Here is a 24,423-nt window from a genome sequence, read left to right on the forward strand (position 1 = left end):
TGTGGGCCCACCCTCCTGCCATGACAGTGGGGGTTATGCTGGACTGAGGACCTTCCCAAGTGGATAGGTAGGCCTATACAGAAGATAACATACCGTACCAAATGACTAGAGAAGCCAACACCCTTGGGGTCACCCAATTACCTTAGCGAAATTGTAATAGAGAAAAGCTCAAAGTTAGACATGCTTTTTCACATATACCTTGCCACATCTTCAACCCTTCATGTAATTATATAAAACCTGAAATTGCTCTTCTATCATAATCTCTTCTAGATGACACAGCATTTTTCCTGCATTCTGTGCTCCCTAGACCTCAAGTCCATTACTAAAACAAGCATAATCCAAAAGGTATTGATCTCCAGAACAGCTACAGGTTCTATTGCCAGTTTCGCAGTACTAGATTTGTAATTGAAGCCATCTGGCCCCTGAACAGAGCCAATACATTTGACTATTAATAAATGGTAGAGTGTTTATAAAGTGGTGCAGGTGGTATCCAGTAACTGACAGTCTATTTTTGTTCTCAGAGGTGATCCTCAATACAGTGAGTGAGTTAATACAGTGTCGACTAAGTTTTATGAGGTCACCATAAAACCGTCAGGCTACACGTGAGATGCAAAACAGTGCAAGATGTATTGCAGACCTATGTAAACACTTTTATAACCAAATGACTACTATGAAAATGAAAAACTACTGTGAGGAAACACAATGATTGTCCAACTTTAACATGTTCACACTAGGGATTGATCATCATAAAGCCTTGCCCAGCAGACCACATCATGGGTGTCTAGCAATACAATATTAACTTTTAAAACTGAATTGTATTTAAAATGGTAGAAACTAAAATAATTAAAAGAATCCTGTAGTTAAAACGCTGTTCACTGACTCAGGTCACGGTTCTGTTTTCTGCATTAAAAGCTAAACCGCTCACAGAACGAGAGCCGAGCTGAGCTGTGTGCGCCTTCCTCCCCTCCTATGTGCTGCCTGTGTTCAGCCATATCCCAGCTGAATGGGACCTTTGCATCACATCCCCTAAGTACCAATATTTTCCCGAGGAGTTTTTCTACATCCTCAGAAATGAGCTTATGCTACTAATGTAGAATTACCCATATGCGTTTATGAGAAGGAATCTGATAAGGCTGTTTTCTTAATTAAAAGCCCTCCAAATACCCTCAGTTCAACACTTTGACACTCTCCCTCTCTCTCTGCACATTTCAACTTCTGCGAAGAGAAGGCCAAGAGCAATAAAGTGCATATGGCAGCCAGATGGTAGGAATGCCGATTGAGAATTTCACAGGGACACTTTAAATAAAGACAACACCGTCAACCTCAGGATATTTTTTGGGACCTTGTTTTTGCTATGTCCAGTTGCTCTTCCCATTGTTCTCGGTGGACGTTACATTTCAATTGAGACATGTTAGTTGCAACCACATACATTTGGCACTAAGGTATTGTATTTTGTCAGCCTCTAGTCTATGCCCAAATAAAACAATATTCTTTCAACTGTATGCTGAGCTGTTATAATAATATAATATTTTAATTAAAGATTGAAAAGGTTGAATGTAACTGCTGTTTTCTATCAAAAGATTTACAAAATCAGAAATATCCTCTTCTAAAACAGCCAGTCACAGTAACCATCCCAAAATAAACAAACAAACAATAAAAAAGTTATATACATAGTCAGTATGCAAGATACCAGAAGTGTACAGGTTATGCAGGGGCAATTGCAGGCCACTAGTGAAATTTTAGGGCTCTAGGACATATAATAAGGAGCTTCGCTATAGATCAATCATGTCTCCACATGAGCTAGTAACCACAACTGTAATTAAATCCAGCCCAAACAGTGACCACCCCAGCTCAAAACAGACAGTTTATTGATGATTTTCAATGATAGATAAATAAATAAATAAATAAGCTTAATTAAATACGATAAAAGTAATCCTGCTTTAGCCATTGGTAAAAGTATATGATTATAACAGTAATTTGTGTCCAAAATGAAGCCTCAACAAAAAAACATTACTACGCTGCATTTATGGGTCAGAAGAGTGAGTGGACACTAAATTCTTACATTATCTGAAAACTATGTTGAACAAACTCAAATTGAGTCTGCAGAACTACAATTCCTTTTAATATATTTGCTTGCAGACAAAAATGGAAGTGCCAAAATGATAATATTAATCACTTGGACAATCTTATTTTCTACTGATCCAAACCTGAATATTAAATTAGCAACCAAAAAAAATTACATTGAATGCATAAACACCTCGTTCGGATCAAATCTGTGTTACACACAAGCTTTTCAAAAAATTCCCCCAATCAAGTGCAGTATTTTTAGTATGCATACTCAGTTTGATACCAGGAGAAAAGGCAGAGTTATTCAGCCTTGCAATGATGTACATGAAAGTGTAACAGCTACAAACAATTAAATCCACAACAACTCAGTAATCTCATTATTTATACCTTAACATAGGATTAAAATTGTATATTCAAAAAGACATTATACAAGTGTACATTTTCAGTTTCTCAGTCGGCGTTCGAATATTAGTCATGCTGAAACACAATTGTCTCACACACACTTACAGCAGATAAGTCTGATCTCCGGCCACTGTGGAAATTGCTCTGCTCATAAACATCCTCCTGACACTCGATCAAGTAGGGTCATCAAAAATGCTGTTTATTCCGCTGCCGATGCCAGGAGCACTGAGCTCATAATGTGCTTTTAAAACTCATATGGGCATGAGAAATGCCCAGGGCAGAACACTGTGGCATTCTTCCCTTTTGAAACTGAATGGCCATTAAAAAGGTTGATTGTTTGTTTCATTCAAATTATGAGAAAAAGTTTACCAATGCATGACAAGAACATACAAGGAAAAAGGAAGAATCCATCGACCCATAATAATGTGGCGGTAATTATGGACCAGAGATGTGAACAATGTTGCTTTTCTAAAATAATAAATAACTCGTGACATTATCCTATAGTTATACACATGTGCATATATGTGTATACATACATATAATGACACTATGAGCATCTGTCTGTATTTTTAAGTATTTTTTATAGACTGTCAAAATATAAACTTTTCATGATCCTTTCCATTCATTTCATTTCACAATGCTATACCGGTTCAATGCCTGACCTACTAACGTGTTTTCAGTTGCTCTAAAGTATAAAAAAATGGTTGCTTCTAAATTGTCAATGAACGCAATATAAATGTTTATTTTTGTCATTTTCTACTGCTGGTCAAATAATTAGTACTTGGAATAGTGTCAGATCTACATACCAGCCAGCAGACTCCTTTCACAGAGTGCCCATTTAAATTCCAGTAGTGTGCTAACTTTGCTGTACAAGCTTTCAAACAAAAGGATCTAAATGCAGACAGGAAGAAGCTTGCAGCTGCAGGATGCATCTGTCTGTGACTGTACTAGTAACAGGAAGGATGCAAAATGCTCCTTATTCTAAGTGATGTGTTTTTCAAAGCTCTAGGTGAATCTATCATTTAGAAATACAAGTCTAATATTAATTTTTACAACATATAGGCCTACATGATGAAAATCACATCATTATGTATATGCCATTTGATATTTGATAATAGCCCTGTATGACAAAATGTATTTCTTTGAGGCTTTAAATTGCTGCAGTCTTCCCTTCAAGAAACAGACCGAAGAACAAATAATGGTCAACTATTCTAGAAAGCAAAGTGCGTTACATTTAGGTTCTCAGTTTTGCAATTTCTAATATGAGTGCTTTTGATATTGCCCTTACTGATTTGATTAGCAGGTAATGTAATTTAAATGAAGCACAAAATACATATTTTTCATAAGCTTTTTAAAGTATGTGTGACCTTCATAGCCATAAGACTGAATGGTTATTTAAAGCAATAATCATGACTGGCTATGAAACTGAAGTGTTTTTTCACAGGATAGCTTCTTCGTAGCATCAGAAGTAACATCGGACACTATAGCCATCAAAAATCAATGCAAAGACTATATTCACAGATATGACAGTAATACGCATTATACTACAAAAGGCTGTCAAAGTGCAAGGACTGCTCCAGATATGTACCTTCTGCAAAGCTGCAGGCAACACTGCCTATCAAACCGTTTTGAAGAGTCCTGGCTACATTCAATGCGCGGCAAGTGCTTGAAGCATACCTTGTCCTTAATTACAAACCCACACAGCCATGTTCAAGTGATCAGTAAAATCAGGGTGTATCTGACCACCTGTAAAGGGATCATGACATTGGTACATGTGCTGGTTAGGTACTGAAGCCTGCATCTCAATGGAAGCCCAAACAGGGACAGATAGCTGCCAGTGTAAAATCTGTCATGCGGAAGCAGCCAGGAAATCATTGGTAGCTCATCAGTACATTATGAGATGCAACACTGTCAGTCATCACTGCAGTAAGATGACAATGCCATCTGTGGAGTTTGTGATGGCCATATTAGAGACTGCACAACTTGTGTAATGGCTTCTCAAGAACACCGTATCTATCAGGCCTTCTGCTGCATGGCATGGCAACTCCAAGAACAGATCTGGCACTGACTCTACAGCGATTTTCTGAGCAATATGTGACTAAGTACATTGTAAGAGCTACACAATGTCTCATTGTAGTGAGCTACACACCAGTAGTTGATTCACAACCACCAAATGTAAACTGCCATCATTTTTTAAAATAATGAAATTCTAGGATATCCAGGTGCAAAAGCTTCAATGTAAAACTACATAATCTACACAGATTTTCAGAAAATGATTCCAGTAGAACAAATAATCATCTAAACTACCTAAATTCCAAGGGATACAGATATTTGTTATAACTAAGCACAATCTGCAGTTAGAGGCATACAAAAAAAAAAAAAGTCTCTTATCACAGGATACAGTTTCTCCAGGCCGTTAAGTCACAAATGGTGCCTCTACAGCACAGGAAGTGCTTGCACACCTTGACAGGAAGTGGATTGTCAGACAATAAGCAGCATAGCCCAGCAGTGAAGGCACCCTGCCCATAGGGACCACATCTGCACTCATCAAGGTCAGAGGACCAGGGAAATGTGTTGCCACACCAGATCCTGTGAAGGTGCAAGACAGCCAAAAATCCCACGGAAATTACTTCATAGTAAACTGAAGACTGCACAGTATTTCCTCTTCACATCCAGATTAGCCTTTTTTCCCCCCCATTAAACCACTCCGCTGCATGAATACAAATCTCTCTCATCAACACTGCAGAAACTCACTTGTTCTGGCTATTTCTTAATGAAAGACCAATCAATATCAACCATGTACTAACACAGTCATATTATGTCCTTATTAAAATGACAGAATTGAAAGGTTAGGTCTACATTTTATTTAAACCGAGTCATATCATAATTATTCGATAATATAGAGCACATGTTCTAAAAAAAATGTATATATATATATATATATATATATATACATATACACACACACATACATATATACATATATATATATACAAATTAAGTACTCTGCAAACCAAGGACCTATTGATCAAATAAAGGCTTTAATTTTCTCTTAGTTTAAAGCATCATAAAAGTTAGAGGAGGAACATCTCCTAGATGACAGATTTTAAGATGTGTGGGTGAGCACAGAGGACAAAGGATAGCTTTATGCAAAGATGTAATCCAGTTACAGATCTAGCAAAGCATGTAATCTTTGGGTTCAGCAGACTGGGTAGCAGATCAACCAGTGGAAACTTTATTGCTGGTGCCAAGATGGTGTTCTGTTTGTTTACCGATTCGCCCACATCCTCTCAGTCTCACGGTCCCCTGGACAGCAGTGACAAAGAGTGGCAGCAAAAGCAAGGACAATTACAAGCGTATTCAATAAAGACTGAGGAGTTCAGTGCCATACGACCAACACTTCCTCTTTAACTGTCTCGTTCACTACATCACTATCCAGACTACCGCCAAAGCAATTAGGCATTTTGAAAATTGTGCATGCTTGTTCACCTTTTCACGGAAACACAATTTTCCATACTGTTTTCTGATTTTCCTGTAAAACATTTGGATTTTCCAAACTGCTGTATGAAAATCTCATAAACCACAACCTGACAGACACTGCATGGGTCCATTCATAACTACTGATACAAATATAATCTGAAAATGTGACTCAGTCCAGTTTATATTATTCATTTCAATTCTGTTACCGCCAGGCTTGTAAAACAACAATCTCTCATGCGTGCCCCACTCTTCCTGTTCAAACCACATGAAAAGCATACCCTAAATCTTCCTTCGCAGTGCTGCAATTAAACCAAAACATGCAGATATAGCACTGAGGACATTTGACACTATAATTGCAAAAGCAAGCCTATGTCCTAATTAATTCAAAGTAAACAAAAACAACCGAATAGACGTCAGAGAGATGTACATTATTTTGTTTCTCAGTTTTGATAACGTAGCTTTTTTAAACAATATGTTGGTAAATAAATCCATTGCATATTCACATAATTAATTTCTCTACAGAATAAAGTGTCAATATGAACTATTCCCTAGTTTCAGTGCTACATTTACAAATCCTGCTGTTTATCTGTTAAATGGCATTGGCTCTATTAATGGTTGCCTAGTGCTATCAGACTAGACCCACTCCACATTCGCATGGTTACTCGGCAGAAGCCAGTCTTCCTGTCATTTGTTTTACTCTTTTTCAGGAAGGGCAGTCAATCATGAAGACATGAAGACAGCAGGAAGATCAGAGCTCCCAGGAAATGACAGCTCTTGCTGCACTTGTTGCAACTAAATGTTCATTTGTTTTGTTTGTATTCCAGGAGCTTTATTTTTTTCTTGTTTACCGATCATTTGGTTTCCAGTCTGAACATTAACATTTAGGATGATTAGTGTTCTGCTAATTAAAGCTTGCCATGCTTCCTAAAAGCATCACTTCACAAAACTTGCAATTAATGTAAGTTATTTTAATTAAACAAACCAAATCCACTACCTATATATCATACATATTCACAGCACCCACACCACTTCATAATGAAGATTCAATAGGAAATAAAAAATGTCTTCCCTAAACAGTGATACAAAAACATTTATCAAATCAAGTGACAATGAATGTGATCAGCCAATGTATAAATTAATTCATCTTCATATTTTTCTTTTTTGGAATGCTTTCTTTGTACCTCAATTCCAAAGACCATACATGTTTTCATAAAGAGAAAGTATAGTAAATATCTGATTTCTCTAGGTACAAAAAAATACATTTAGTAGCACCAAATTCTATTTTGCCTGTTATTTCCTAGTCCAAACTCTACAAGAGTTTAACCTTGTATGAACACTTTACATATTTACCGTTTCACAAGTTAGACAGACTGTTGCACAAATAAATAAGAAAATGTTTCTGACTAAATGTTCATTAACAACCTCTAATCAAGGGCAGTGAAAAGTACTGTTAAATCTAGACTGTAAATCTATTTTTAAAATCATGTCTGTATTTATTTTTATTTTGGGAAACTGATATTATCCCCTATGATTTAAAGCCCTGTGTAATGTGGTTTTATTTGAAAAAGCCCTATGTCTAGCCACAATGCATTCCCAAACTGCACCCGTAAGCAGAAAGGGTATTCTACAATGTTTCATGCCCGTCTCTGAACAAAAAGCTTTCGCAAGTTTTTCCTTGTCAAAGCAAGTTCTTTTTCCAGAAAAGCAATTGCCTGTCTGCCAGTGTTCCCACAATTGTATCGTCTTTATGACGCATAAAGCAGGGAAATTATGATATTCTAAATCTGTACAATGACATCAAATCTCTAGGTTCAGAAACTATGTATACCATATCCCCCATGAGTAAACATTTGTCAACAGTGAACGATCTGTCAAATATGGGAACATGTCTGGGGCATCTCTCATTCAGGGCCCTGCCATCCTGTGCCCATAGGGACCAGCAGGAAAAGCCAGGTTGGAAAGGACAAACCCAGGGAGAGGAAAACCTACACATCCTGATTTCTCTTATCTTCCCCAAGACTTTAATGGGAAGAATCAATGTGTCTGCCTGGGTTTATTTCAATGATGCTTGTAGCCACAGTTCAGTCTACTCGTGCCATACAACCCAGACTGGGTTCCTGGATCGATAATTCTTAATTCGGGATGCCCAGAAAAGGCCGTCTTGTCTGAAAACCATTTGAAAACAACTGGTAAAAATAAAGGATCCAGATACATGCTTTATATTAATACATACAAAATAAAAGTGAGCATGTGTTATTTTTAAATGAGAACAAGCCACTGATGGACTTGTTACAAAAAAAATCTGACTTATCTCCACTTCTGTTTACATTACAGACAGTTCTTCAGTTTTGAGATCTTCCCCAAGACATCCAGCTTGAGCGAATCAGTGGTGAAGCCAGAGCAAATAACTAAGACTTAGGCCTGTCTCTGCTTTTCAGGGCACATCAGATCAGTATTATTCAGCCATTCACACAATAGGCCTAGATCACACAATATTCATCCAAGTCTTCTCTACATGTGCATGGGTAAGCTTAGTGCTTTAGTTTCAATTGGAAAATTCAGCAGCAGTCCAAAACATCTCCAGACAGAGTTCCTCTTTGGGCTTTCAAACACATTCAACACCTGTTAAATAATATGAATGGGTGCTTCTGGACACCATGAGAGAGATGTTGAAAGAGGATTTAAATGTATGACTCATCTCTGACAATGATAACTCAAATTAAGCTTCATGATATTTCAAAGCTGCTTTCAAAAATCATCCCTTAAAATACCTTCACAGAATATAAGTGGGACCTTGTTCTGTGTGAGTGTCTTAAAATGATGCCTGTAACCGCAGTTCAGTCTAATTTTGCTATACAACAACAAACACCCAGCACTTGTTTCCAGGGTCAATGATTGTTCAACTGAAAAAAAAAAACAAAAGGCCTGAATAACAGCCTGTAACACACACAGTGTAAACTAAATAACTGTCAATAACTGGTAGAAATATCCGATTCAAATGCATGTTGTTGTTTTATTTCAATCTCAAACACTGAACACACAAAACCATGTGATTGTCCATCCCTAAGTTTGGCATCAGAGTTGCTGTATACAGACAGTTTTCCTTTTTTTTTTACATCAGACTGTTTTGATACAGTACATGTATTAAAAAACATAGTAGAAATAATTGAATATACCTTTAAATAATTCTAAATGTATCTTGTCTTGCTCTACAATGTCAGTCTTCTTTATGTCAAGCTACTACTGGGCACTAAGTGATAAAACCCAAGGAAAAACAATGAAATGTAGAAGCAGTTACAATACCTGGATTTCTGTTTTCCCGGATACCATCCAGTTGGTTTTAAGTGTTCAAAGGAGGAGAAAAGAAAAAACAAAAAACAAATCAGTTGTACAGTCCAAATCTCAGTCAAGCATCCATCTTCCTTGCAACTTGCTCAGTATCCCCCACGCTGTAATTCCACCGCACCAAAGCAGTCTGGGTTCATTAGCAGTTCCTTATAAAGAGGGTGAGTCAATTATTGTGCCTTTCAGCTGAATGAGAAGCTCTGCTGAGTGAAGCAGCTCCTAACATCTCAGCAGTGGCTCGGTGTGTGCAAGAGGATGTGGGGGCGGACTCTTTAAGCTTTACTCATCAGCTTGCCAATGTCCAATCACAAGCACAGCCTCCTGGCAACGGCCTACCCACCAAACCAAGGCAGGAGCAGAACCTGAACAGGCTTTTAGATTGTTTGTATCAGGATAGATAAATGGACACATGAGCAGTAATTGAGCTAATTCCAATGCAACTATTTTATTTAATTGCATCATCCAAATCAGATGCATCTTTAAGCTTAAACGTATAGATTTTGTAGCTTTGTTTTTGTGACCCGAACACTTGAGAAGTAAAAAAAAGAACTCTGATGCACTGGTTTACATCCCCATATGTTGTTTCAATTGCACAAGTTACAGGCAATTTATTTTCATTGTTCACATCCTTAGGAGTTTTAAAGCTTCTAAACTCCAAGGTCGTGACTTTGAAGAAGGGGTATGTGCTCCAGGCTGAAATTTGCCTTGTGTCACTCAACAGCTGCGAGAGAAACCTCATTCTCCAGACTGGAAGCAATAGAAGCACCAGATGTGAATCAGCAGAGTGACATCTGACAGATAGCAGCCTCAGAGAAATTCCCTTCCCTTCCCATCTTGAAAGGGAGCAATCTGGACCAATTATGTGAATAACGAAGAGGGAAAATGACAGGCACCTTACTACTCACACTGCACCGATGAACCTTGTTTGCCACATGAGCGAGTGAGTGTTTATAGATGGTCTCTAAAGTACTTCTACAACGCTTTGCTCAGTATATGCAAAGGGTAACATGCAGAAGACCAATCAGAGAAGACGCGTGACGGACGCACAGAGTTGTGCAGATGTGTCAGAGCTTTATATTATAAAATGATTAAACTGAACCAGAGAAGTAAGGTATCAAAATATATTCCATTTAAATGTATGCACTTGAACGTATTAATATTCCCCGTCATCTATAGCCTCCACTGCAAATAAATCAATTTTATGAACAATTTTCAAACTATAGCTTTATTGGAAAACACTACATCATAATAACAATGCATGCTCAAAAGATAACGAACATTTGCCATTTTTGCACTTCAGTTTATACCTTATTTCAAGATGAGTGTCATTTTTTTTTTTTGTAAATCTGCATTTCAGGTTTATACCACCCAGGCCTAAACAAACAATGTTTCTTAATAAATGGATCTGTGTTGCAAGAACATGTGCTAATCTAGTTTCTCAAACCCAAATTATATCAGTTTACCCCAAGAGAAAGCAGATTGCCTAGTTATTTGTACTTCATTTATGACTACAGGTCTAATTTTGTACCTCTGTCTTTGGCTGAACTAATTAGCCCATAGAGGTTCGCAACAGACAGCTCAAATCATGAGACCTATGTTTTGAGACTTTTTGTTAATATCTGATACCACCAGAGTCATATGACAAGACTTTATGATCTTTTATAGATCGACTACCCAGAACACAGTCAGCTTTGGTTTTCCAGTGAAAGCGTGTTTTAGATACATCTGTACAGTGATATTAAAATGACATCTGAAAAGAATTATCTGAAAACAGGAAATTATAATTTCTTTTAGTAATGAAAAAAAGTAATGTAAATATTCCTTGCCAGTTCATATTCCTGACCTTATTCTACCTACTGGAACAACTTGAACTAGAAACTACACTTCAGATGCAATTGTAATGTATTCATTCTGCCATCTAGCATTACAAGATAGCAAAAGTCATTAATATCGAAATAATTACCATTCCCTGACCTAACCCAATGGGGGTGATGTCACTCCCATGAAACACTGACACGGCATCTACAGAGAGGTCACTGTACTCCCTGGGAGATAATCTGTTAATTACATTTTACTCAGTTGAATTATAAACCAAAGTGCAGGCACCAAATTGCAGTTCCCTTCCTGAACTTTCTAAGCTTGCAAGGGGTGATTAAAATCCTAAACATCATCTGTTATTATGAACAGATTATTTTACGCTGGATCCTAAAACCACTGCACTAATAACTTTTTAAAAAGCTTTTTATGAAAGGAAAGCTGGAGATAAATAGATGAATGAGTCAGCAATCAATTTTAAGACCGAATTAAGGGACTTGTAAAACTTGAAAAGAGAAAACCTTGTATGAAAAGGCTCCATCACGCTGCCAAGAGGTTTTAAAAAGTACTAGAAGTACAAGAAACGCAAAGTCAAACATTCTGTACATTTTTGGTTTGAAGAACATTTGTTTAAAGAACCACTGGTATTTAGTGCAGGTATTCACGGTTTTGCAAGTTAATACAACAGATAAAAGCTGTTCTGTCTACATGTCTGAGAATATCCATAATTGTCAATAGCAAACATGAAAATATAGTCCAAAAGCAATAGCATGTTATTAGAGAATAAAAGCATTTTGATCAGGTTCTAGTTCAATAGTAAGTATTATCACAGTGCTTAAATCGTTGTTTTATATTGAAAGCTATTTACTGCAAATAAATTCCGTATTTGTCATCAGAATGCACTTCCTCTGGTGTGCAAAAGTGGCTGATTTATCTTCATCCAGTATTTCCTAACTTGGGCAACTGATAGCTGGTGTTTACATGATGTTGCCACACCTGTTCCTTCCTTCCTGCATATCTTAGGCATGCATTTGATATCATTCTTGTCAGTATGAATCACACAACTATACCCCCAGTGTGTGTGAAAGCAGCCAATGATAACCAGATGTTGAAGATGCTTTAATAACGCAGCGAAAGCAGCTTTGTGACAGACACTCACAGCTTTACTGGGAAGTATTTTGATTTTCTGGGGATATGGTGGGGATCATTAGGGTTTTCTTTTTAACACTTTAAACTCTATTGTAAGCCATGTATTTGCATGAGGATAGTTTTTATTTTGGAACACAGGAGAGGATATAGTTTATTGCACTACTGGACAGCCACAACCCTTGAGTTCTTCATTATGAAAGTTGGAGCAAATTATTTGTAATACAGACAACCTTGATCACACAAGCATCCAGTAGATAAGCATAACATTAAATGAGCATAATAAAAACAGAAGTGTAACGGACGAGTCTCACCTCTCAGTTCCAACAATATTGTGGTCTGACTTGAGCTGAAGAACCTACTACTTTTTCTCCTCTGTCACAACACTGCCACTTTTGTTTATAATGCATTCACTGTAGACAAAATGTATCACAGCCTTGAAGGTCAGAGAGAGGATCGGAATGTAAATAGAGATGGAACGAAAGCGTAGAAAGGTTCATTTTCATCAACACTGACTACTGCTGCTTTAAACTGTCTTTAGACATGTTGGCAGATTCTGGTGGAAAAAAAAATGATATTTGTACTAACTGGTAATGATCCATGTCCTTTTTCCGTCATTTATAAAACTGAAAATGAAACCCCTGCACAATGTCTCACTCTCAATGTCATCCAAAAAAGTTATTTGAAATGTATGTTTAAAGCCTGCAATATGACACATATCAGGGATTGTCATACTTTGATGTAATTTCAGTGTTATGGTAATCCTTCTTACAACATGTTGCATTGTTTCAAAATAACTGCTATATTAAAACCACAAAAAATATATGACATCTTAACATTTTCTGAAAGACGTTTTAAAATTGTATGTGCCTATGTTTTGTATTAAAGCTTTGATCAAGTTCACAACATATGACCCATATTCTACTTGTGAGGCTTTATCATCACACATGGCATTACTACTATTCTGGCCATTACCACACAATATTGCTTCTAACTTTCATAATTACTGCCCAAACAACTAATCTTGTAATGTTAACCATGTAATTAACCCAATCCCAGTAGGAGTACTTCACATTTAAACTCACAATCTATAACCAATTAAATTAGACACATTAGAAATTTGAAGTTGAATAATGTCAATGTGTATCTATATATATATATATATATATATATATATATATATATATATATATATATATATATATATATATATATATATATATATATATATATTACACACACACACACACACAACTGGTCAAAAGTTTTAGAACACCCCCATTTTTCCTGTTTTAATTTAAATTTAAGCAGTCCGAGTCCAGTGAATAACCTAAAATGGTACAAAGGTAAGCGGTAAACTACCAGAGGTTAAAAAGAAAGTTTAGGTTACCAAAAACTATTAAAATGTGTTGTGTATTAGTTCACTGTAAACAGAGTTTTCCATCTTGACATGTTGAGCTCTCTATGGGTGTGTGTTGCTTCTACCAAAACGTGGATGGTCTTGTTTTGATCAGTAGACGATGTGGTTCCAGAATATGTCATAATTGTTAACATTTTCTGAGATTTTGTATTCCTACTCAGACCAAGTATCCCCCTACCCCCCATTTCAGAATTTGATGGGGGTGTAAAAGGGGGAGTATAAAAAACAATTTTATCACATCAGAGAATGCTTCACATCTTTAAAAGCTGTTTCTATCTCTTGGCAAACACAACACATTTGTAGAAAATGTATTTAAAATAAAAACTGAAATAGCTTGGAGGGATAAGAGTTCACTCCCCTTCTAATAGCAATCATAAATTAGCTCAGGTGTAAGCAATGACCTTAATTGCCAAAATCACACACCAAGTGAAATGCCCTCCGCCTGTGTTAAATTGTAGTGATTAACATGATTTCAGGATACATTCAACAGTTCCTGTAGATTCCCTCTGCTGGGTAGTGCATTTCAAAGCAAAGACTCAACCATGAGCAGTGTGGCGTATAGGGAGTAGATAAATGGACAAATAATCCTCAGTAAAATGCATGAAACTCTGAGGCACAACAAAATGTGAGGGGGTGTAGACATTCTGTATGTGTATTATATATAACATATTTAATACAGTGTCATCTGTCATGGGCCAAATGCATAAAGCATGTCTGAAATTAAATCTCTCAGAACATGTCAGAAAATATTAACCTCTGGGTAAACTCTAGTCTCCTCATAATAGACCAGGTTTGTTCCCAGGGGTTTCCAGGCAACAAAACCTTCCACATACAGTGCCTTCATCTAGTTTGATAAATACAGAGAGAGGGATTCCAGGAAAGACATCTAGTGAAAACTTAAGGGGAAATTATCTTGAAGGCTCACCATTTTATTCCATGGTGTATTTAACTCAATTTAAAATGGTCCTATACATTGTGACTACAAACCAGACATATTTACTATAAACACTGCTTATTCACAGCTTACAAGTTTATATGAATATTATTCTACATCCCTGAGAGGGTCGAAAAGGTTTCTTGTTTTTTCAATCAATAATCCATCAGTACAAGAAGTAATTTCTAGTGGCCTGAACCCAGACAAAGGCACATTAAAACTGCTCTTTAGGTAATTCTATGGTCTTCAAAAGGCAGCACAGTTGCCATGGGAATTAATAATAACATTTTTTTAGCCCCCGTTTGTTCTCTAGCAGGAACATAAGGATTTCAGACATTTCAAATTTTAGCATCACTGGACAGTGATTAACATGGATTGCAGGCCACTTATTGCTTCATGTTAATGCCTTGAATCTCTGCATTTCTATCAAGAATCATCCAAAACACAATCTGTACAAACTTCTATATTATAGGTCTCCCCCTTTTCTTTGCTTTGAAAATATACATATATACCAAAATAAAAACTTCAAAAACACATTTTAAACCTTTCAACATAGTTGAGAATGTATGTGTGTGTGTATATATAACCTTTATTTAATTTTATACCAACCAAATATAATATATAATTCATAAGCAGTAATATGAGCCCAAACATTATGAAAATGCTGCTGCTGCACTCATTGTTTGCCATTGAGATGGTTTATTGAAGCATGCCTGCAATTCTCTAGTCTATTTCCTTTCAAATCTTGCAGCAAAACCAGTCTGCATTATAAACGCCTACCTTCAGTTTAACCACAATAACTGTTAGGAATAGAAAGAAAAACAGGTAATAAGTCACAGACTTGTGACATAATTAAGAAATCTGCTATTTGAATGCAGTGCCATCTAGTTCAGCAAGCAAAAAAGGGCAAAGAAGAACAGTATCATGTTGAGCATTTACCTCTGTAACAAAGTCCATTATCTTGTGGTACTGAATGTAAATATTAACACAATATGGTGAGAAAACAAAGTGTCAGAAATATGCAGCTAAAAAAAATAAGAGGAAAGGAAAAGGAATTGTAGCTAAGCAATTAAAAACAGCTCCTCTATGAAAAAAGTAAGTAATTTATTTTGTATGACTAATTAACCTCAAGGAATACATTTACAATCTGTTTTATTCGATTATACACAGCTTCACAAACTGAACTAGCGACATCCAGTGGCAGGGGAGGTGAATGACAGGCTTTGTTTCAGCTGCCGGCCCATCAATACAGCAGTCACCCCGAGATACGCGAGCGGCGCTCCCGGCCGAGAATCGCGCAACTCGAGCAGCTCCGCTACCAAACAACGTGGCGATACGCGTTGTAGTCAATTCTTTATTTATGTAGTTACAAGTCACAGTCAGTGAATATTTATTTCATTAACTATAGCTATAAAGCACCAAGCACTGACTCAATCTGCTGCAGCTCATCTCCCCGGCTCTTTCAATCTCACACGCCGAACCGAGGGCCCGGACTGCGCAAGCGCTCCAGCTGCCTCCCCACAAGCACCACTGCGCATGACTGCGTCTGCGGTCTGCGCAGCTGGGGCAGAGTGAGACCGGGCGGATGGTGACGCTTAATTGCTCTGGGATGCTCTCAGACGATCTTAATTATGCGAAATTATAAATTACTGACAATAAGAGCAATTCATTTTCATTTTAAATTAAATTAAAGCAATTTTACATTAATTTAAAATTGACAAACAATGCAATGACCATCGCAGAGTCTGTCGGGGTTAAATGGATGTGATGGATGATCCTTGGGCCCCTGGCAGCTGCTCTGGGGAAGAAATCACACATGACAGCATTTCTCACCGCAGGCTGGCAGTGATCTGAGCTTTGTGATATTTGCAGTGATCTGAGCTTTGTGATATTTGCTGACAGCGGACTAGATAATCAATTGTGTCTGCAGAACTGTTAAGGATAGTTATACAAGTCTAATTGCTCCTAATGAATTAAAAGATTCATTGAAACACTTTCAGATATTCCATCAATATTCATAAAAATGTACAATATTTTCATAAAACTGAATAAAACTCTTATTTTACTTACTCTACACTTTGAAAGTACACAATATGAACTATTTAGGGGAGTTATGGGAGTAGGTTTTCATTTAACACTCAAAGAGTATTACCTTGGCTTTCACTTTGGTACTGAAATTAATATAGGAAACAGAAAAGCTTATGGTAAATGTATGGTTTAGTGACAGAATAAGACTGTACTCAATTTAATTACTGGTTCGACTCCATAATACCACGTTAACCAAAGGCAAATGAAATGAGTCATACTTCTTTCCGGATACCAAGTTAATTTAATCCAGATTCGAGACAAATAAATATAACTGAAAAGGATCCATCAATTAGTAGCAAGGGATAGTGGGATTTAACCAAATGGACCTGACATAATTTTGTCTTTCCAGTGGGAGGACACTAAATAATAACAGTGCTAGAAGTCTAAGTGTAATGCCATGTATTAAAACATGCAATGTGCGTTTCATCTGATGACAAAAAATGGTCACAATCTGCCAGTCATTCAGATGCTTTGTGGTAAATTGCAAGCAGACCAGTGGTATAACTGGGGCTGAAAAGGTTTTTGCTTTGGGGCTGTTCATCCTCCAGTTATGGAGCACTTGTTAGAACTGAGGGAGAACTGGTTTCCAAAACACATTTCACATGAAAGATTGAGAATGCATTTGGAGAGTTTCATTTTTAAGATTAAACTACTATTCATCACAGGGAATCACTCTGAATAAATACATGTTTTACAAAAGAATGCTCCCAAAAGTGTGGAGAATATATAATAGTATTTAATTCAGAGAAACTGGGGAAATATAAATGTAACCAAATGTGTGGAACTATTACATTCCCATTGGGCATATTTCCACATGATACTGTTTTCTTTTTAAACAGGTCTTCTCACTATCCCTTTTTCCACAATTTATTGTCGTTCTTCTCTTTAACCATTCCTGGATCCAAGATGCATCAAGTGACAGAAGAAAAACAGGCTGATATGGGGAAAATGGAAAGACTATTAATTTTAGGCTTCTATGCATTTTTTTTAGTAGTCTGGTTTTAATATAGTCCCTACAAAGAACTACAAAGCCTAACATAACCATTACCCCTGGCTTACCTCATACCTTTCTTTAAAAATGCAGTTATTGTCTTTGTAGGGGAATTTTAACTGCCTTTTTATGTATACAGATTCCTCTACTACTGCACTTCTTGACAAATTCCAAAGCCTCCTATCCACGTTCCAGCTTTAAATGTCTTCATATGACGTATCTGAAGTGCATCAAATTCAATTTGATATAGTGTTACACTGATCTTCCCATGTCATCTGTAAGCCTCTACTGTATTCTAACAATTCACTTTAAACACCTTTGAGGTTGGCCCCCACCATAGAAAGATGCTCTGTAAAATAAAACCTAATGTATTCACTGAATACAAACTACTACCACTGTGTTGTCTTTTTACCAAATCTTTCTGGTTATCTTTAGACTTTGTTATAGTTAATGTGTCTGTTTGGCAGTAAGTAGGCTATATAAAAGCAGTCAGCAGTATAATGTAATATACGTTTGTTTACTTTATATGGACTCTGATAAAGTTTGACGTATAATGGAGAATATGCCCTGAAAACCACATTTGGCAAAAGATACAAAAACTATAAATGTTAATCAAAGCCAAACATGTTTTCTAAGAAATTACATTTTGTTTATAGAAAAAAACAACTGTGGTACTACAGAATGAATGTCCATTTTAATCATGATTTATTACCCAGTAAATTAGATTTGAGGATTTTCTTGTGTAAGGGGTTAAGCTTTTTTTTTTTTTAATCAAAGGATTGTGGACTTCAAAGGAAGTTCAAAGCCCCAAGACAGAAACTGAAAATCAGCCTAATGTGTCTTTTAGGTGATTGTCACCTGTTAATCAATTGGTTCGTGTTTTGTTTCTGATGGCTGGCATACACATCCCACATTCAATTCACTGGCAGTGGGAGGAGGCGCATCACTTCAGATTCAATGCAAACTAAGCCACAAATAATGTGCTGGACTAGCACTGATCAGGTGCAAAACACAAACCGAAATATTCAACCTGTACCCTGCTCGTCTGAGAAGAGTTCACTCGACTTCTCCATACCAACCCCCATAGAAAACACTAAATAAAAGCATATGCATGTTTTGCCTGCATAGTTTAGTACAACCTACGCTTGCTACGAATATGTTGTGTTTGCATATGTTACATACGGCGACCATTTTCTTATAAAAACGATATCAATCAGTCTTTACGATGAAACTGAATGTATTTTCTCTCATTTGGACGTTTTTAAATAAGGTTTGTCTCGCTTGTGTCTTACGACTGGGGCATCTGCGGTGCTTCTTGCACGGGTTGTGTGAGTTTTTAGAAAAGACATCTTCTTCACAAGTCACCATACAATAACCTCCCAAGAGTTGGGGCATTTGTGCAACTCGCCAACACCAGCGACATGCCCAAATGCCAACACATGCCACCCACATCTTCACACAATAGAGGTGCGCTGTCTCCGCAACATGGGGGCTGCAAACCCACAACATATTTCTCTCAAATACCATTTTCGCTTAGATTTTTGATTTTTTGTTTTTGTTTGTATCAATCCACTACCGTTTCCATGTCTGAGATTTCAGCAGAGGCTCGAAAGGGAAAAAAAAATTCCTACAACTTTACTCACCATTGAACTGCTGTGCACACAACGCTACTCCGGATCCCTCACGGCGCAAAAGTGTGCAAAACGAAATACAGTTGCAAATTCTTCATGGGTATGTTTCTACGGACGAACAGCGATGGTTATTTCGGCTCTTTCATCCCTTCCCGTTAGCTTTCTTCCAGGATCTTTTTTAGCAAAAATAATCCACTTCATGTAGCCACCAAAGACGCTCCCGCGCGCATGCGCACTCAGGGGGCGAGCCGATGCATGGTTTTGTGCGTAATATTACTGCACTGGCATCTGTTTGATGTGCTTCTATTTTGTCCCATTGTGTCTGGTGCAACTGCCCTCTATTTGCTATGAGTTGTGTTTAATATGCATGTTTTACACACATTAGTGATGTATTTGTTTGTACATTATAATAGTAGCTTTATCCTACATCACTATCCTAAAATAAATAAATAAATCAGGTTTTCTGGTGCTTCTTTAGCATTTCAGGGATAGTGGTATAATAATGATATTAATAATATAAAAAATGCGCTGATACCTACTGAAATAAAATAATGATGACATTGTGTTACTGTTGAAAACGTGATATCTTCAGTTTGAATCATTTTTATATGTGTCTTAACAAAAAATAATAAAAAGTCAGATATAATTCAAATGCAATTGTGTTTTGAGTGATTGCATACTTTATTTTAATTATACAACTTATTCTGTCTATAAAAAAGTGACTAAGAGTGATTTAAAACTACGCAAAAGATCATTAATCAAGAGGATTAAGCCGAGTGTTAAGCAAGTACATGTCTCTGAACATCTAATGGAAGGAGGTGAGCCACTACAACGCAGCTACATTATCAACATAATGGCCTTTGACAAGTCACAGACCAGAGAAGGCATGTCAGGAGCCTTTAATGTTCGTTGCTCCTTGTTAAATATGCATCATGGGAGGCTGAGGGTATAAAAGACAAACTGACCTCCCCTACCAGTTATCTGTCATTCACTAAAGTAGGATGGACATGCATTTTCTCGGGGTATCAAGTGTTGTGTGGTGCTCATCTCTGCTGTTCCTGGTGGCACAAGAAACCCACAAGTCTGAATATATCAGGTTAAAGGTGGCACCCGGGGCTCCAGCCAGGCTTTCTTCTGGACAGCAGCACCTGCCACCTTATATGATGCATCTCTACAGGAGTTTTAATGCGGCAAACCAGTCTGTGCCTCCGGAGTCCGATGAGCAGCAACCAGTGAAAGAGGCTGACACTGTCAGAAGTGTAATGGCCAAAAGTAAGGATTATTGTTTTATTTTATTTTTCCATCCATTGCCTATATACCTATGTAGAAATTGGATGCATATACATTGCTATGGTGTTTTACATATTCAATTGCAATTTTCCTTTTTATATAATGTCACTATTATAATTGTAATGTGTAGTATCAGCTGTTGTAGTGTACTGGAAGTCATCTTTGGGTCGTTTGCAAATATTGTTTCCATACTATTATTCCTTTTATATATGTATATCTAAAAAACGTTAAACTTGGAAAAAGTCGCAATAAAAACTACAGCCCCTGCTTTCTGTGGGCCATTGTTCTGACCTACACTTTGATGCTATGCTTTAGAAGTGTGCTTGGTTGTCAAATCTCTGTGCTAGACATCTCATAACGTTTCAATCCACATTCATTTCTCTGGATGAATAAGCATAGCCGGGGATCAGTGTGTGAAAAGGGACGTTTTCAGTCTAATTCTCAAAGCAGACCTTAACTAGGTGATGTTGATTGGACCCCTGCCAGACAGCCCTATACAAATCTGTTGCAATTCAAATCAACACCATCCTTTAGTTCTTTTCACACGTCCCTTGATTAGATTATCTGTTGTACATGTTTTAGCCAGTCTGTTATTTAACCTGTTGTTGCTCAGGTGCTTCCTTGTCCTCCTATGGTTTTAAAAGTGAATTTAACCTGAACAAATAGCCTAAAGTGAGTAGTATTATCATTTGTTTTCAGATATGCTAACATTTATTGAATATATACAGTGTAGATTCCATTGGGTATTACCTATTTTCTCATATGGAAATTCTTACATACTACTATAATAAACAACCTTCAGTGACACTAAAATCAACTATTTTGTAGACATGTAAAATGAAAATATAAAATTCCTTTAGAAATTCTTAATATATATTTCAAGTTTCAAGTCATGAGTATTTCTGACGCTTTAGTGTTTAGTGATCCTGTCGCATCCGTGCAATGAGTCAAACCTTCATTTTTACAATCCACGGAACCATCAACTCGGCAATACACATGTAGTGAGGTAATCCGATTGATTAACTTGTAGCACCATTTATCTTGTTTCCTTTAATAACAGGTTTTGTTCATTTGAAGTCTTTATTATTCATTTAATGTAAAACAATGTCTCACCCAATGCGCTATTCCTGCTCTTGTCAGCTCCATACAGTTCATTGATAGATGTAAATTACACTAAATAATGAAATAAACGCAGCATATAATCAGATATATAATATAATTGATCCGATGTTAAACTGCTACTTAAACTCCGTGATTTGGGCTCATAGTTTACAATAAACAATAAGTGTATTACACTTACTGTTAATTGTAAACTATGAGCCTTATTGAGAACTTACTGTGTATTACATACATATAAAACAATCATGTGTCATCACCACTAAACAAGCAAGGCACCTCAACACCTATTCTTTTAGTAAATGATTGCAAATCTACATTTTCTCATCCCAAACTTGTGTCTTTGCAAGCCTTCACTGAGGAATTGTTCATAACTTTGGACTTAAAATAGCGTTAGGTTTGAATATATATCCTAAACAGTTTTTAAATACAATTGATTGCTATCCCTGGATTAAAATACAGCTTGGATTACTATTTGGCATTATTTTATATGTATTGAAGTATTCTTCATAGGAGATAGGATATACTTAGAATTACTGTTTAATCCTTCATACATTACACATAATGTGAATTATTCTTTGCTACAGTGTATGTCCCTATATCATTGGCTAGGCAGGTTGCTAATTACAGTGCAATTGTTGTTCAACCAAAATATGTGATCATATTGTTTAATACTAATTTTTAAAAATTTGCTTGAAGGCTTTGCTCGGAGTGGCAGACGCTGGATCGCAACATTTGACTTCTCCTCCATCCTGGCAGATGAGAAGCTTCAGATGGCTGAACTAAGGATCAGGTTTCCCAAGTTAAAAAATCCTGCAAATTATACGGTGGAAATCCATCACAATCATGAGTATCCCTGCCAGAGGAATGAGACCTGCCACGTTCGGCAACAAATGGGCTTCTTCTCTGCATCATCGGTGGTGAACTCATCCACCAACTGGAAAGTGTACAATGTGACGAACCTGCTACTGGACTGGCTTAATGAAAACATTCCTTCTAGAAACATAACACTTCAGGAATCCAAGAAAGAGCAATTATTGACCAGTAGAGGTCAGTCAGAGGGAGATGGCAATAAAGGTCTTCAGAGTGTCAGCAACAGGGCTTTGCTTGTCGTCTTCACCCACGTGAAGTCAGAAGGTGGCCAGGAAGCCAGGGCCAGCCTGCTCCATACAGCTGAACGATCCAAGTTTTTATTTTCTACTGAGAACAAGGAGCCCAGACGACAAAAAAGGCATAAAGGTAACAGGAGACAGAGAGATCAACCTCTGAAAAACATGGAGCTACACAGCCACGGCAACCTTGAATCCCTATGTCGTAAAGTGGATTTACAGATCGACTTCAACCAGATTGGTTGGGGTTCCTGGATCATTTCCCCTAAGAAATACAATGCATACCGTTGTGAGGGAGCCTGTCCAAGCCCTGTTGGGGAAGACTTCAAACCTACAAATCATGCATACATGCAGGTGAGACCTTTCTCAGAGTGAAAAGAACAGATTCTTTAAGATTAGTTAACTGTTTATGCAATGTATTATATGAAAGAGGAACTTACCATGTTATTTAAAGTTAAGAAGATGTCGGTGCAAAAAAAATAAAAATAATAATATATATATATAGTTACAGTTATACAGGCAGTTATTTCAAATTGTCATAAAGATTTTACCAACTTAATTTAAATGACCAAATAGCACAATAATGCTGAATAATATGTATATCTGCTGCAGAAATACTTACCAAATGTTTACCATCTTCTAGGCTTAAGCAGTCATGGGGTTTCTATTATCCACCACAAATAATGGTCCCTGTTCTGTTCTTTTTCTCCAGAGCCTGCTGAAACATTATCACCCTGATCGAGTTCCCTCTTCTTGTTGTGTCCCTTCCAAGATGAGTCCTCTGAGCATGCTATACTACGAGAACGGGGGGCCCGTCCTCCGCCACCATGAGGACATGATTGTGGATGAATGTGGCTGCCACTGAAGTTACCGTTTCCATTACTGGAATTAAAGGACCCAAAGGACCAAGGTCCTTACATTTTAATGAAGACCGCTGCCTATAGAGCATCTGCACAAACACTGTATACTAAAAGATGCTATTAGGCCACGTGGAGGACATGTGTAGTGTAAAAATACACTCTTTTGGTATTTAATCATGTTTTGCACCATGAAAAAGAGCTGTTGGCTAAAATAATTGAAAATGTACTTGAAATAATTTGTATTATGAATACAGGCTTATGACCTAAAAGTCCGCACGCATGATACACAATGGAAGATTTCATAATGTAAAAAGCAGTCTTCTGATGCATTGTATCCTGTAGTACCTCATCGAAAGTAGGACTGCAAAGTTTTGGACATATTCAATTTGAAAACTGAATACGTTGTTCATCAATCAAGCACTCTAATATTGCTAGAAATCGTTACACCAGGGTGTATAAAATATTTAACATTGTAAATATTGTAATAATTAAAGTTAGGTATTTATATGGACTTTATTTATTGTTTTCCTCACACTAAAAAGGAAATCCATTCAATTAACTGATTTATTCCAGAGTTCTATTTTTTTGCCTGCAAAATAAAGTTACCTTCTGATGCAAAGTTTCATCTGTATGCTTCTGAATAAATGCACTTCCTATTAATCAGTGGCTTAAACACTTCAGCACACAAGCCAAGTAAAAGTGACACACAAGGGAACAAAACAAAACAAG

The 24,423-nt window shown here is 36.9% G+C and overlaps 2 protein-coding genes across 3 annotated transcripts in view; one reads left to right on the forward strand and one right to left on the reverse strand.

Moving 5' to 3' along the window:
• The window catches only part of pald1a (phosphatase domain containing paladin 1a), a 65,436-nt gene extending 45,900 nt beyond the window's left edge, over window positions 1-19,536 (reverse strand). The window contains exon 1 of one of the 2 annotated variants that reach the window (XM_066692895.1): window positions 19,332-19,536. The gene's annotated coding sequence lies outside the window, so the exon portion shown is untranslated. Of the gene's footprint in view, window positions 1-9,252; window positions 9,539-19,331 lie in introns of those variants that run through there. The other variant, XM_066692894.1, reaches the window with a different exon arrangement.
• Window positions 19,537-20,320: 784 nt separating this feature from the next.
• On the forward strand, window positions 20,321-23,699 carry ndr2 (nodal-related 2). The gene is made up of 3 exons (XM_066693906.1): window positions 20,321-20,591; window positions 22,425-23,188; window positions 23,547-23,699. Exons 1-3 carry the CDS (start codon window positions 20,321-20,323, stop codon window positions 23,697-23,699), a joined length of 1,188 nt encoding a protein of 395 aa, XP_066550003.1.
• Window positions 23,700-24,423: the final 724 nt, after the last annotated feature.

The sequence above is a fragment of the Amia ocellicauda genome, chromosome 20 (assembly GCF_036373705.1).
Source record: "Amia ocellicauda isolate fAmiCal2 chromosome 20, fAmiCal2.hap1, whole genome shotgun sequence".
Lineage (NCBI taxonomy): Eukaryota > Metazoa > Chordata > Actinopteri > Amiiformes > Amiidae > Amia > Amia ocellicauda.

Coding starts and splice junctions, on each gene's coding strand:
- ndr2 (XM_066693906.1), top strand. CDS start 20,321: ATGGACATGCATTTTCTCGGGGTATCAAGTGTTGTGTGGTGCTCATCT. Junction 20,592..22,424: donor CAGAAGTGTAATGGCCAAAA/GTAAGGATTATT, acceptor ATTTGCTTGAAG/GCTTTGCTCGGAGTGGCAGA. Junction 23,189..23,546: donor CAAATCATGCATACATGCAG/GTGAGACCTTTC, acceptor CTTTTTCTCCAG/AGCCTGCTGAAACATTATCA.